The sequence below is a fragment of the Mus musculus genome, chromosome 1, assembly GCF_000001635.26.
Source record: "Mus musculus strain C57BL/6J chromosome 1, GRCm38.p6 C57BL/6J".
Lineage (NCBI taxonomy): Eukaryota > Metazoa > Chordata > Mammalia > Rodentia > Muridae > Mus > Mus musculus.
Genome location: NC_000067.6, coordinates 43,744,580 through 43,759,114, shown reverse-complemented (window position 1 = coordinate 43,759,114; position 14,535 = coordinate 43,744,580). Strand labels below are relative to the sequence as shown.

General features: G+C 42.6%; 1 protein-coding gene across 7 annotated transcripts in view; it reads left to right on the top strand.

The window, feature by feature from the left end:
* Uxs1 (UDP-glucuronate decarboxylase 1) overlaps nucleotides 1–12,154 on the top strand; it is an 80,879-nt gene extending 68,725 nt beyond the window's left edge. For all 7 annotated transcript variants that reach the window (NR_160751.1, NR_160749.1, NR_160750.1 and 4 more), the window contains 4 exons: nucleotides 2,083–2,143; nucleotides 3,359–3,416; nucleotides 5,295–5,398; nucleotides 8,753–12,154. Coding sequence is in view for 4 of the 7 variants with exons in the window: in NM_001368288.1 (NP_001355217.1) it covers nucleotides 2,083–2,143; nucleotides 3,359–3,416; nucleotides 5,295–5,398; nucleotides 8,753–8,884 (355 nt within the window). In the remaining 3 variants the exon portion in view is untranslated. The remainder of the gene's footprint in view (nucleotides 1–2,082; nucleotides 2,144–3,358; nucleotides 3,417–5,294; nucleotides 5,399–8,752) is intronic.
* The last annotated feature ends 2,381 nt before the right edge of the window (nucleotides 12,155–14,535 follow it).

The following is a 14,535-nucleotide window of genomic DNA, read 5'->3' as shown; positions in this document are numbered from 1 at the left end:
TTCTCATCTTCTCCCACCATAAGACTGGATGTAATGCACGGGGCGGACACTGGGTAGAACCCTGTCTCCTTCCTGGTTTCAGTGGCCTCTCATACAAAATTAAGTGGCCTCAGATACATTTGGTGGGGGAAAAAGGTAGATGATTAAAATACTTTAAGAATTCAGCAATGCCTATGCTGGGTACCATCCCAGCTGGAACAAAACACCTGGCACCAGGCCTCATGGCCACAGCTCACACACCTAGTAGCTGTGATCTGCATGGTCACCTCCTATACCTACCTGATACCTTGGAAAGAGGATGTAAGTAGTTTCCCTCTTCATAGATGTGAACTCTTTCAGCAGAGCCTTTTTCTGCAATGCTGCCATTGTCTTGGTATCTGAGATCACCGGGATGTAGGCACATTGTAGGTCAGTTTCCTGATGAACACTGTTTAGTAGAGAACTGACCAAAGTTTGGCTATTTTTGACATATCCCCTACCCTTTTAAAAAACTGATTTTTTTTTTTTAAACTTCCCAGTAAAAGAGTACAGTGTTCAATCTGTAGTTACTGTCCTTGGTTAATTGTCCCCAGAGCCACAATTGCCTCAGCAGCACTACAGGGACCTAAGGCCTACATGGTCACCTGCATTCGCATCTGGCATGACATGTCTGATACTTTCATAGCTGGGTTGTGTCCTCATTCACATAACAAAGGCATGTTATATATTTCTTAAAAGTCACTTTGTCAAAATGACACTTTTAAGAGCTTCAGGCTGAATGAGTATGACTTACACAATTTTGACTTTAAAAGTTGCCAACCTGTTACATACAAGGTGCATGGCCCTCCCTCCTCTCCCAAAGAGGGTGACTGCTTAAGAAACAGCCATCTTCTAACGCCACGTGACCCTACCCTATTAACATTAAGAGGCATTTCGGGTGCTACTGAATGGCAGCTTTTAATGTCTCCTTACAGACACACAGAAGAATGTGCCGTGGGTTCAATGACTACGCCATGGTGATGAAGTGACTTTTTGCCAGTTTCTCTTTTAAAAAAAAAATCACTAAAGGTCAATGGTGGTTTGCGTTTGCACTTGATCTGTGAGAACAGAACATTAAGCATATTCATATAAAACTTCCATGGTTGAAAACTGAAAAGCAGAAGTAACCTTACTAAGTGACACATAAGAAAAAAAAAAGTTTTTTCCAATTAAAAGAAAAACAAAACAATCTTGGGTTTTCTTTTGGAAGCCCATCCTGAGCCATAGTGGCCTTCGCCTGTGGTAAAGCTGGAGGAAGAGGGAGAGGTTTCCAAGTGGACTTCATTCAGAACCGTTGCTGCCGGGCATGGGCGTAGAGCAAGCGCTCACATTCCCAATGAGGTGTCATTTTTACGAAGTAACTTTTCTTTAACAGAGCTACACTTTAACGCTTCTGAAACTAAGAACCAAACCTTGGTAAGCGGAAGTTTGCTTACTTCTCTTCACCCTCATGGCTCAGCCGATCACAACTCATCTGAAACATCCCGATGCCCTGACAGCTTCCTAGGCTGTGTGAAGGGCGGGCTGCTGGCGGTGGGGGGAGGGGCAGCAGCTTTGATTGATTTCAGTGCTCAGTTTGTTTGGCTGTCGCTGTGATTTGCCAGTATGGAGTTTGCATACTGAAGTCCATTCATTTCTGTGAAGCTTATTTTATAAAACAATCACAACTTTTGTTTCGGTGAATTAATGTGGGTTCATGTTAAACATGAGGTTTCATCGAGACCCTACAAATGCCATCTTGGGGGTATATATACTACATTAGCTTACTTTTGTTGGTCATTGATTGTTTTCAGAAATGTACAGAAAGGGTAGATTTAACCTATTACCATCCTCCCTGTGTCCACCACCCCACCACACCCACTAAGAGCAAATCCCAGTGTTACAGGACTCATTCCATCCATGAACATGCTAGCATTACAGGCACCATCTTAATTTACAGGCTTTTATTTCCACATTCAGTTTTCCATTTGGGTTTTGTTTTGTCTGGGAAGGGTTGGTCCATGCCCTCAGCACTCCCGCACTCTGGTGGGCAGGGCCTGACCTAACTCTCCTTTTTGTCCCCAGTGATCTGGTGAATGGCCTGGTAGCACTGATGAACAGCAATGTCAGCAGTCCTGTCAACTTGGTAAGTACCATTTTGCTTCTGCTTTGCAGTTGCTGGAGGGTCTTTTGTGATGGACTGTCCTTGCACATGACTAGCTTGTGTAGGGCATTTGCTAAATACTCAAGTGAAACAAAGCAGAGTAAGAGACTGAGAGGAGAGAATTGTGAGGCATTCATGAGCAGTGTATGAACTTCCTCTGCCTGGTAAGGCTTATGGTAAAAGTCCTGTTCATTGTTTATGCCTACAGGTTCTCTGTACATCATGTTCTCTTATTCTTTTTAGGAAGCTTTTGTACAGGAACATTTAGGAACTGTATCTGCTTAGAAATTTGCCTTCCCTCAAATCACAAAATTGCAAGGAGCCTCCCAAAGCCCCTTCTCCATGTCTCCCTCCATCACTTTGCTCTGCCCCTTTGCCTTTCTTTGTGTCTACAATTAAGCCTGGGCCTTCCTGAAACTTTGATCCCTGGTTCCAGGATAGCCTCGGAAATTGGGGATTGGGGGGCAGATTTAAGGTTCACAGCTCCCAGGCTTTTCTGTGTCTGTGCTAGGGCAGTATACTAGAAGTAAGAGTAGTAGGTTAGAGAAATGGTGGAGCACCTGCCTAGTGTGGGCAAAGTCCTGCGTTCCCCTTCTTCAGCACTACACAACTGAAGGCAACATCTGTTAGAAAGTGTGATGGAAAAAGGCAGAACAGATCTTAACTACTTACCCATCCCACCCCAATAAGCTGACTTCATCAAGCTCATGGAGACTGTTCCTGTGGCTCACCCAGGACACTGGTCTATGACATCATCCATTGCTGCAGGAGCTTTCTCTGTAGGAGAAGGTATTGGCATAGTTCTCGTAGAGGAAGTATGTTGTCTTAGGAGAGCCAGTATTGTGAAACCAGATATACAGAGTATCACTAAAGTGAAAGAAAAGGTAGATTAAGGTTACTTGTCTTAGAAGCTCACCCAATGTGTGTGCCCCCTTTTAAAATAACCCTGCCTTACCTGAAGGCCCTTCTTCAGAGCAGGTAGATGAAGGTCTTAGGTAGTATATGTTTGTACCTGGCCAGGATGAAAACCGTTCCAGAATTTGCCAGTGGGACAAAAAGCTGGGGTGAAGTTACTTGGAGACAGGGTTGTCTGGGAGTTGATGGTTGATGCAGCAAATGTGTCTGAAGTCATGTGGTCCAGGTAGGGAAGTACTGCCATTGTCATGACATTTATAAGAGAATCCCTTTCCTTTTTAGGGAAATCCAGAAGAACACACAATCCTGGAATTTGCTCAGTTAATTAAAAACCTTGTTGGTAAGTAGGCTACACCACTCTGAAAGAACTCATCTGTATTTATTTACCCTGTGTTAGTAGCACCTTCCTTAGAAAGTAGAAGCTGATTAATTGTACCAGAACATTAATTTTATTTTATTTTTAAAGATTTATTTATTTATTTATTTATTTATTTATTTATTTATTATATGTAAGTACACTGTAGCTGTCTTCAGACACACCAGAAGAGGGCATCCGATCACATTACAAGTGGTTGTGAGCCACCATGTGGTTGCTGGGATTTGAACTCGGGACTTCCGGAAGAACAGTCAGTGCTCTTAACTGCTGAGCCATCTCTCCAGCCCCAGAGTATTAATTTTAATGAGGAACACTTCCAGTTCTGAGTTGGCGATTAGAGGGAGGATGAAATGAGATGGGTTTGACTTCCAGGTCTAGTTGCATGTCTTGATGGAGTGTGGGGCAGAGATTTGACCTCCAGGTGTGATAAACACTGTCCCTGTTGCGACCAGATTTCAGGAGCATGGGGAGAGTGACATTAGCTCTGGCCAGGCTGGATTAGGCTGTGTGACATTGGAACAGTGTTTCCATCAGGGAGCGGGATATCCCTGGGTCTGGCCTGGTTCCTGGGTTGCAGGTGCCAAGAAGGTACTTCCTGGCCTCATACTCAGGCTTGACGGAGCTCTGGGAAACCTGGTCTCCAATCCAGAAATTTGATTTCAGGATATGCCAGTCTGGCCTGAACCATTATATGATACGTGTGCTTTAGGCTGCTCTGACTTGACCCTGTGATACCCTTGGCTGAATGGGCTCTTCCTTCTTGGCTCAGGGCTGTGGTGAGCAGCTGTGTACAGCTATAATCCTTCTGCCAGATAAGCACAACAAACACTGTGTGGTTCCAGTAATCCCATTCAGACTAGCTTCCCAGTTACGCATTCCCACTGTTGAGAGAAGGTTTGCTCCACTCACCATGTGCCTCCAGTCACTGTGCCTTTGAAACCTCTGCTGTCCAGATGGAAACCATGGGCCAGATGCTTTGGTATCATAGCACTGTGGGTGTGAGCTCGTTTTTTGGATCAGAGTGTGCACAGTGATCCATGTGCACTTCAGAATTTAGAAAACCGTGACAAGCACACTAAAGCCGGCTTAGGATTTCCATCTTGCTGCTTTGTGACTCTGTGTGTGTGACTGTGCTGTTATAACTTATGCAGGTCTGCCTGGTGGTCACTCAGTAGCTCTCTTTTGTGGTCACTGGGGTCTAGTCCCCCACCCCAGGGTGCTAAGCCAGGCTTTTCTGTCCTTTGCATAGTCTATGCAGCCGCAGAGCTGACATCTCTGTGTGTCAGCAGAGCTGACAACTCATGTGACATAAGTTGGTTCTGTGCTTTCTCTGGCTAGAACATTGGTGACTAGGTTTTCATGGGCTCCTAGTTACCATCTGCATGCTGTTGATTAAGAACAGAACAGTATAAGCCACCTGATCCCCATGAAAGAGAATTCCTAGACCTTTGACACCCAGGTGTGGCCCACTTGGAGCATCCATCTCCAATATGGCTACAGCCCACATTTATATATTTGTGTTTGTAGATGTTCCCTTAGGCACATGTGCACCTGTTACCTGAGGTGGAGGTGTGTCTTCGGCACAAGCCCTTGTGCTCTTGTGGGACCAGAAGCAAGCCTGGTGCCTGCATGTGGTTGCTTAGTAATAGCTATGCAGGCACACTCTAGGTTTTCGAGGACTGCCCTATGTGGCTTTGAGAGCCACAAGGGACCTTGCTTACAGGTAAGATTAGTTTCCCTGTCATAGATGGTAAAACATTGCCCCCTAGATGCGCTTCGCCTTACCTTTTTTTTTTTTTTTTTTTTAAACTTTCTTTTTTTTCTTCTTTTTCAATAACTCAGGTAGTGGAAGTGAAATTCAGTTTCTCTCTGAAGCCCAGGATGACCCACAGAAAAGAAAACCAGACATCAAAAAAGCAAAACTGATGCTGGGGTGGGAACCTGTGGTAAGTTTGAAGGAGGCCCACTGCCTAGGGAGAAAGGCATTCCCCTACCCCCTTGTCCGTCCCCTAAGCTTTGGCCCTTGTTAGGAGGTTTTCTCCATAGGCCATTCAGTGGTATGTGATCCTCTGTTAGTGAAAATGGCTTGGACCTCCTATGTGGCCTCTCTATATAAACACATTGTCCTTTTTTATTCTGTTGCTGCAATAAAATACTCTGACCAAAAGCACCTTGGAGAGGGAAAGGGAGATTATTTGGCTTACACTTCCAGGTCATAGTTTATCACTGAAGGAAGTCAGGACAGGAACCTGGAAGTAGGTACCATGGACGAGTGCTGCTGATTTGCTCATGGGTTCATGCTCGCTAGTTTTCCTATACATCTCATGATAGCCTGCCAAGGAAACAGTGCTATCCTCAGTAGACTGGACTGTCCTACATCAGTTATGACAACCAAGGTAGTATCTACAGATCAGCCTGATAAAGACAGTTCCTGTATTGAGACTATCTATCTATCTTACAGGTAGTCCTAGTCGGTCAGGTTCAAAGTTACTGTTAACTAGGACTTGCGTCAATTTCCAAACACAGTGTTAAGGTGTATATGTTGTTTTTCTCATTGCTGTAACAGAATATCTTAGAGAAGCGACTTCAGAGGGAGAAAAGGGTTATTTTGGTTCCCAGTGTCATAGGACTTAGTCCATCACAGCAGGGGAGGCATGGCAGCCAGAGCTGCAGTCTGTGGCAGTTGCTGCTCACATCGAGCAATAGGAAGCAAGGAGCCAGGGGTAAATATAACCTCCAAAGATCCCACTGCCCTGGAAAGAGAGTCATTGGCTGGGTGACATTCCAAATGCAGATAATCAGAAGGTCTCAGCAGCATAATTGCATGGCCCTAGTGTCTGGAGATGGATTAGGTGAGATTTCATGTAAATAAAGGTGGTCTAGTCATAAAGTCCCCATGCTGATGGAACTCCAACTGGGAAGTGTGAAGACTGAAAGACATGGAGGAAGGTGGACTTCCATACCTTCCTGGAACTCCTATACTGCTAGGCTCTTCATGGTCTGACCTACTAGGCCAACAGTTCTCAATCTGTGTGTCTAGACACCTCCCCAGGGGGTCCTATATCAGGTATTTATATTACAACAGTAGAAAAATTATAGTTACAAAGTAACAATGGAATAATTTTATAGTTGAGGTCACCACAACATGAGGGTCACAGCGTTAGGTCATTGTATTAGACACTGAAATCTATCCAACTCTCTCTCACTGCCAGACTGCATTCATATTCTGAAGCCCCCAGTCTCTCCTCCATCTGTTAGTGGAGAGCCCCTCCCCTGTCCTTGAACACCCATCTACCAGGCTGTATGTGTGTGTCCTTTATGGGTTTATCTTCTTTGAAAATTTCCCTGGCCAACTAGGTTGCAGGAGCAAGATGCATCTTGTGTCTGGTTGTTTGCTCTTTAATGAGACCCTCTGGAGAGAGATTTTTTTCTGGGCAAGCATGTAGCCTCATATGGCAGCTCTTCCGACAGCTGTTACAGAAGCAGAGATGTATTAAATGGAGGATAAACTTAGGGTAGACAGGGCTGTCATTATATGAGCATTAGAGGACTCATCAGGAGGCAGAATGTTGCCCAGAGCTCCGCTAACCCCGGCACAGTAAATGTGAGGAGGTAGACTCAGGAATGTCAGAGTCTGTTGGGATGTTAGACATTTAGTTCAACTCTTGTGCTGGTGTATGATACCTTAGTCTGAGAGATCTGCAAAGGACAGAAAATGGGTAAATAAAATAAAACTGAGTTTGCTCAGACTGAAAATCTAATAGTCCCATCTGAGCAAAGCAAAGCCCAGAAGCAGAGGTCCTGGTTCCCTTAGTTTGCTGTTTATTTTCATTTTATGTTTGTAAGTGTTTTGCCTGCACAGAAACCGGAAGAGGGCATTGTTGTATTCTTTGCTACTGGAGTTACTGTGTAGGTGCTGGGAACCAAATTTGGATTCTCTACAAGAGCAACAAATGGCTTCAACAGCTGAGCCGTCGTTGTTCTCTAGCCTCAAGTTCTCTAATTCTTTGAAGGAATTTATCATTTATCCTATTATTAGCAAAGCATGTGTTTTAAACAAAACGTTTTTGGAAAATATTCAATACATATTTACAAATAAATGCTTCTGGTTTTGGAGATGTATATATAGCCAGGATGTGTATTTAGAACTTGTATCTTATTACACATCATCTGAAAGACATGGAGATATAGAATATGAGATGTTTGTCATTGAATTCTTTGTAGTAAGAGTCTTAATTCATAGGAAATATATTAGTCTTATCCAAAGACACATGCTCATCGCAAACATACTTGGTGAGCGTGCGTGTGAGTGTGGACAACTCACTGAGGAGGCCTCCTAACTGGGTGAAAAGGTCTCATGTGTGTCTCCTGATATTTGGTGGTCCTGAGCATTTTCATAAACCTGTTGACCATTTCTGTGCCTTCCCTTAAAAAACTGCTTATTTAAACCTATTGTTTTGGTTTTTTTTTTTCCTGAATTGGGGTTCTCATAAATGCTTACTTTTAACCCCTTGCCAGATATGTAGTTGACAAGTATTTTCTTTCATTCTGTAGGTTATGTCTGCTTACTATCTACTTTACTAAGAGAAGCTTTTTAATTTGATTAATTTGTCCAATTATGTTCCCTCTGCTTTTAGGGTCTCATGTAATAAATATATAGCAAAATGCCCATATTTAAAGCTTACATTATGATGTGTTTCGATGTATTTTGACACCTATAAAACTATCATCACAATGAAGACAGACACATACCAGCAAATTTACTCTAGTTCTTGGCAGTGCCTCCCTCCACTGCTTTTTCTTTAGCCTTTAACTCAGTAGCTAATTGACTTCTGTTTCCTGTCTCTAGCTCCTGGTTAAGATTGCTTTAAATGTCCCTAACTATGTTGCTGGTACAAGTCCAGGTGTGTCATTGGGGAGGCCCAGTGAGGCAAGTGAGGACAGGCTCTTCAGAGCATCTTCCCTGAGGGATTTCCTCCAAAGAGTGGACTTACATATGCTTCAGAAACAGTCTTTGCAATTAACTGTATGTAGTAGGCATGCCTGCAAGAGGAGACTCAGGAACTTCCAAGGGCTTGAGGTCACTTGCTAAATTGCAGTATGTGTTATAAAAGCAGCTCTAACTAACTCTAGGCATCTTTGAAGTGGCCTTGATGCACTTCTGTCCAGAGTGAGGCTTTCGGTGTCCTCGTGAAGCAGGAAACTGACTGAAGTCTCTCATCTCTAGGCACTCTGCTGTTGGCTTCAAGAAGTCTGTTTGTTAATGGTACCTTGTTCCTTTTTCTTACTCTCTCCAACAGGTTCCATTGGAGGAAGGATTGAACAAAGCCATCCACTACTTCCGGAAGGAATTAGAGTACCAGGCTAATAACCAGTACATCCCCAAACCCAAGCCCGCCAGAGTGAAGAAGGGCCGGACGCGCCACAGCTGAGTTAGTTAGCCTTAGGTTATGAGACTCTGTTTTACCCGTATGAGGTGGACTTTTGTGGGATTTTTTTTTTTATTTTTTAAAGACTTCAACAGGTGTCATGAAGAACAAACTGGAATTTTATTCTGAAGCTTGCTTTAAAGACACTGATGTGCCTAAACGCTCCCTTGAAAGCTGCAGACTTTGCCTTGCACTTTTAAATCTGTCTTTGTTATGTACAACAGCCTAGATGCATCTCTGCTATTTTCAGGTTTTTATCTTCTGTTAGAGTGTATGCTGTAACTGTCATTGACAGTTTTATTTACTGGTTTCTTTGTGAAGCTGAAAAGAAACATTAAATGGGGTGGAAAATGTCAATTTTATTTATAAAAGTGGGTACTTATAAATGAGATGTTACACTATGCATAAAGAATAAAAATCCTAGAGGTACTGTCGGGTGGGTGGGGCACCAGTGTTTGTTGGGGACAGATGAAAGGACTCAGTTGGGAAGCTTTGTCTTTCTCTTTTAATTCAGAGTTTTCTGAAGGTCTAGTTTTCAGTTGCAAACTTGACTTTGAAACATCCCTGTTGGTTCTTGATCAAAGATATTTGAAATCACTACTGTGTTGTGCTGCATATTGGGGTGGGGGTGGGGGGACAACGTTAACATATTCTTGGTTAACCATGGTTAAATATGCTATTTTAATAAAATATTGAAACTCATCAGACATGGGTTTTGAGCTACAAAGATTGACATCTGCTTTACATCAGATGTGTGGTGGCTGAGAAGAACACTTGAGATCTTAGTTTAAGGGAATTCTGAGAACATCCAGGTTTATACCATATTTAACTTGATATGTAACTGTTAGAACCATCTGTGTGCTCTCTGGGCTGAATCTGTGCATATGATACACACATGTGTATATGTCTTTATCTGAAATACTTAAAACCAACTGTTTCAAATTTCAGGATTGATTTTGTTTAACTCGGGAATATTTTCCTGAACTATGCAATTTGAGCATCCTCAATCCCAAAGATGAAGTGTTCTGAAGTCTCAAATCCCAGTGTCTCTTCAGCACTGGGGATTTGGAGCTTGGAGCCCAAATTAACTGTGGTGTGAAGTTTTCAGAACTCAGCCTGGGTTAAGTTTTGTGTCCTGTAGCAGCACAAACCAGGTGGAACAAAAACTTCCATTTTTCTGGTGTAGAATTCAAACAAGTTTTGCTGAGTCAAACGAAAACTTTAGGAGTTTTTATTTTCATTAAGAACTTTCTCAAGGTGTGTGCTAGGATTTTATTTTGTACCTTAAAATAAATGGGAGGAAAACACAATGCACAAAATGCAGTCTATCTCCAACCAGATTAGCCTTACATGGTAACAGCAGAAACCCTTACAAATGCCCAAGGAATAAAGGTGTGGACCAGGTGATAGAAGTAACTAGAAACAGGAGCACATGTAATATCTGAGCTTGGTCTATTTTTCAAAACCATGTTGGGCTGCTTTTTAAAAAAAAAATAGGGTGTGTGTGTGTGTATTTATATTTATTTTATGAAAGGCTCTAGAATTCAGGCAAAGATGCTCTGACTCTGTCATGCTAAATTTACCAGAAGATTCTGAAACTGAACCAAAGATTGAACATGATATAAGAAAAAAGAATCAAGAATAACCTACACAAACATACACACTAGCTAAGCACTTACTTGGTCACTAACTACACCCCCAGCCTCTTTCTCTTAGGCCCCGTTATTTTGGTCTGAACTGAGTGACACATCATTTACAGAAAAAAAAAAAAAAAAGCAGAAGCTTGCTTGGAAATTAGTAATGCTAAATTTGGACCAAAGAAAAATGTGGACAGAAATAGCTCAGAGCTTTACGTATAATTAGGAGTATCGAAAAGTCTGAAGACCCAGAATTCCCTTAGCTTATTGCACACTAATATCTGGAATTCTTTCATAAGATTCACTCTTCTGGTATCCATAGAGTATTTTCAAAGTAGTAGAAGAGAAACAGATGTGTATAACGTCCTCTAAGAAAGTGAGTAATGCATTGTAGAAAACACTGAGTTTTGAATTAAGTATGATAGTATCTTAGGCAGAGAGGGAAATGAAGCTGAGAGGTAGGTAGGTGATGGCGGCTGTGGTCCAGCAGGATCTACATGTAGGTACCTACTCTTTGGTGCAATAGTGTTACGAAAGATGAGGTATCTGTACAAACTGATGAAGGCAGAGGGGGACCCTTTCTGTAGTTCCTGGCTCTTGCTTGCTCCTTCTATTGATTGCTACTCTGAGAAAGCACCATCTGTGAACCAGAACGTGGCCCTTCCACACTCCAAAATCTGTCAGCACTTTGATCTTAGACTTTGTAGCTCCCAGAACTATAAGCAATAAATCCCTACTGTTTATTAACTACTGAATCTATAACTTTTTAGAAATAGCAACTGGAAGCTGCATTTTGGAAGTGGCTTCCTTTGGGACGTCACTGCTGTTGCTTACAGGGGAGAGATTGCTACAGTTTGGGCTCCAGCAAGGTACAAACCATAGACTAAGTGTACTGGATTGCAGCTGTGGAACTGAATACTGAGCCCAGCCTTCTAGTCAGGTAGAGCTTCATTGCATTATCTTTGATTATGACCCTGGTGGTCCTCAGTCATGTGACCTTGATAGAAGCTAGGGTGAGTCCTGTATTGCCATCAAGTTTTGTCTCGTAAGACTGTAGGGAGTTTGGAGGTTCTTTAGAGATTCTTCAGAAACAAGAATTGCGAGTTAACTTTGCCATGTGTCTGTCAAAATAACTTGCTTAGTTGACCTAGCCTTTCTTGGTGGTTGGTTGGTACCTTTGATGAGATGTTAGAGAATTCTGTAATTCTGAAAATTTGATACCACAGTATCAGAAGGCAAACGAGACTTTACTATTTTCAGCACCAAGGATAGCCCACATACATGTCTTGTTTGCATCTTACTTACCATGATAGAGATGGGGCCATGTTCATCTACAATTACATTATAGGAAGGAAAATACAGATTTTTCATCAGGAAACTTAAGCTGTGGAGTGGGTGGAGCTGGAATGGAGCTTGAAGGTTCATGTGACAACATTCAGCTCCATTTTTTGAGGTACTGAGAGGGTGGAAACTTTTTCTTAAGATGGTGCTCCAAGGAGGTGTCATGATGTGGAACTTGGCTCTTCCAGCACCATGTCTGCCTGTAAGCTACCATGCTTCCCTCCATGATGATAATAGACTGAACCTCTGCAACTGTAAGCCAGCCCCTATTAAATGTTTTCTAAGAGTTACCTTGGTAATGGTGTCACTTCGCATCAATTAAACTAAAGCTGAGACACCTACCCAAAGGCTTTCCTTCTACAGAGAGAAGACGACAAAATGGACAATGGAGTCCAGGTTCCTTGGCTGTTTGGACTCAGGTGGTTGTGTCAGTGTCTCCTCAGGGGCTGGGGGGCAGGTAGACTGTGAGCACTCTGTGTGGGACTGGAGTTTGTACTGTCAGTTTCCTTGGTTGGAAGCCTTTAAGCTTCTTGAACTTGGCTGTACCTGTGTAGCATTTCAGCCTGCAGCTAGCTAGCCTAACATCCTATGTAAGCAAATCTAAAAAGATCCATATTTTATATGAATAAGTTTAATCTACTGGTTCTGCTCTCTAGAGAATCCTGACTAATAGGACCATTTACCAAAATCAGAAAATATAATTAATGAAAAAAAAAATAGCACTCTTTTTTAAATCAAGAACCAAGCAAAGATGTCTTCTGGTACAGTGACCCATCTTCCCTCCTCTTTAGCATTGCACTGGAGTTTGAGACAGCTCAATAAAAGAGAGAGAAAAAAGAAAAGAAAAATCACAAATGTAAAATAGCAGAACTGTTATATTACAGAAAAGAGTGTGATAAGTCTTTTAAAAAAATTAAACATGGAATTCCTGTGTGTTTCGCTAGTTCACCGTTGCCAAAGGGTGGTTACCTAGCTCTGTGTAGTTAACAGCTGAAGGATGAGCAGTGCACTGTCAGCTGCAGTGGGATGCTACTCTGCCTTGGCATAGAAGGAAACACTGCTATCTGCTAAAACAATTACAAGCCAGAACGATAAATACTGTGTGTGTTAGTAAACTGTTGCTGTGCCGAGATATCTGACAAATGCACTTTAAAGGAAAAAGTTGATTTGGACTCAGGATTTCAAAGGGTTCAGTTCATTGTGCTTGGTAGAGTAGATCTGCTCCATCATGGCAGGCAGGATCATAGGAGAATGGGCTGGGAAGTAGACAGAACTTCCCAGTTTTATCTGGGCAGCTCCACTTGGACCTTTGAGACCGCTTACAACTATCCTCAATCTATGTTCCTACTTTGTATGCAGCCTCCTTTAAGATTAACTTGCCTTTGAGAAAACAGTGTAACCAGTCTTACATGTGTGGATTTCTTGTGTAATCACTTTTACAACTTAAGCTAAATGCATAGCTTTAATGTTAAGCCACGTGTTCTTCCATATCCCTGACCCTGAACAATGTATGTGTGTGTTGTGCTAATCATTTGCTGGAAACAACCAACAGGTTGAAAGAATTCTTAAACAAAACAAGCATCCACCATAAATGTTGACAGCAACGTGTGACCGTATGTTGGACAACATCTATGTGTGGTCTTGAATGCTATTCTGGGTCAGTCAAGTAATTTCTTCCCTTGTAAAGCTCTGTTAACTATTTCTGTAAAAAGAATGCCACACCCCTTCCCTGTATTGTATTTCCTGCTCAATAACTATAGAGCAGACCCTTTGCTAGGGAGTGACAATATGGAAACATATTAGACACATACCAGAGACACAACAGGCAGGCCATAGACCACAATCTACAGGTAAACAGAAGAGACAGGGAGAGCAGTGGAGAATCCAAATTTGAGCTCCCTTTGTCGAATTACTCTGAAAGGAAGACTGTTATTTAGTTTGGTGCTAATGCAGAGTTGTATATGCTATAACCGGGAACATTATACAGAGGTCTGAGGAGATGGCCTAGTAGGATAAAGTGCTAGTTTCACAAAGAAAGGGGCCTGAGTTCCTGATCTCTAATCTCTATGTAAAGAGTCTGGCATGGCAGTGCATGTCTGTAAACTCCTGGGCTGAAGGGACAGGGGTAAGGGATGAAGGCAAAGACAGGCAGATCTCTGGGGCTCAAAGTTCAGTCTAATTGGTGAGCTCTTGGTTCAGAATGGCTCCCATAGGCTTACAAGCTTGAATACTTAGCCCAAACTTGGTGGAACTCTTTGGGAAGGGTTAGGAGATATGGTCTTGTTAGTGAAGGCGTGTTACTGGGGGTTGGGATTGATGTGGGCTCACATCTTTCCCAGTTAACTCTCTCTGCCTTGTGTTTGTGCCTCAAGGTGTGTGTGTGTGTGTGTGTGTGTGTGTGTGTGTGTGTGTGTGTGTGTGTGAGAGAGAGAGAGAGAGAGAGAGAACTAAATGTGTTCCTGCTTCAGCATCATGCCTGCCTGCCTGCCGCCATGTTCCCCACAATGATGGTCATGGCCTCTCACCCTCTGACACTGTAAGCTCCAAATAAACCCTTTCTTCTATAAGTTGCCTTGATCATGGCTGTCTTAAGAGTTTCTGTAGCTGCAACAAATACACCGTGACCAAAAAGCAAATTGGGAGGAAAGGGTTTATTCAGCTCACGCTTCCAGATCA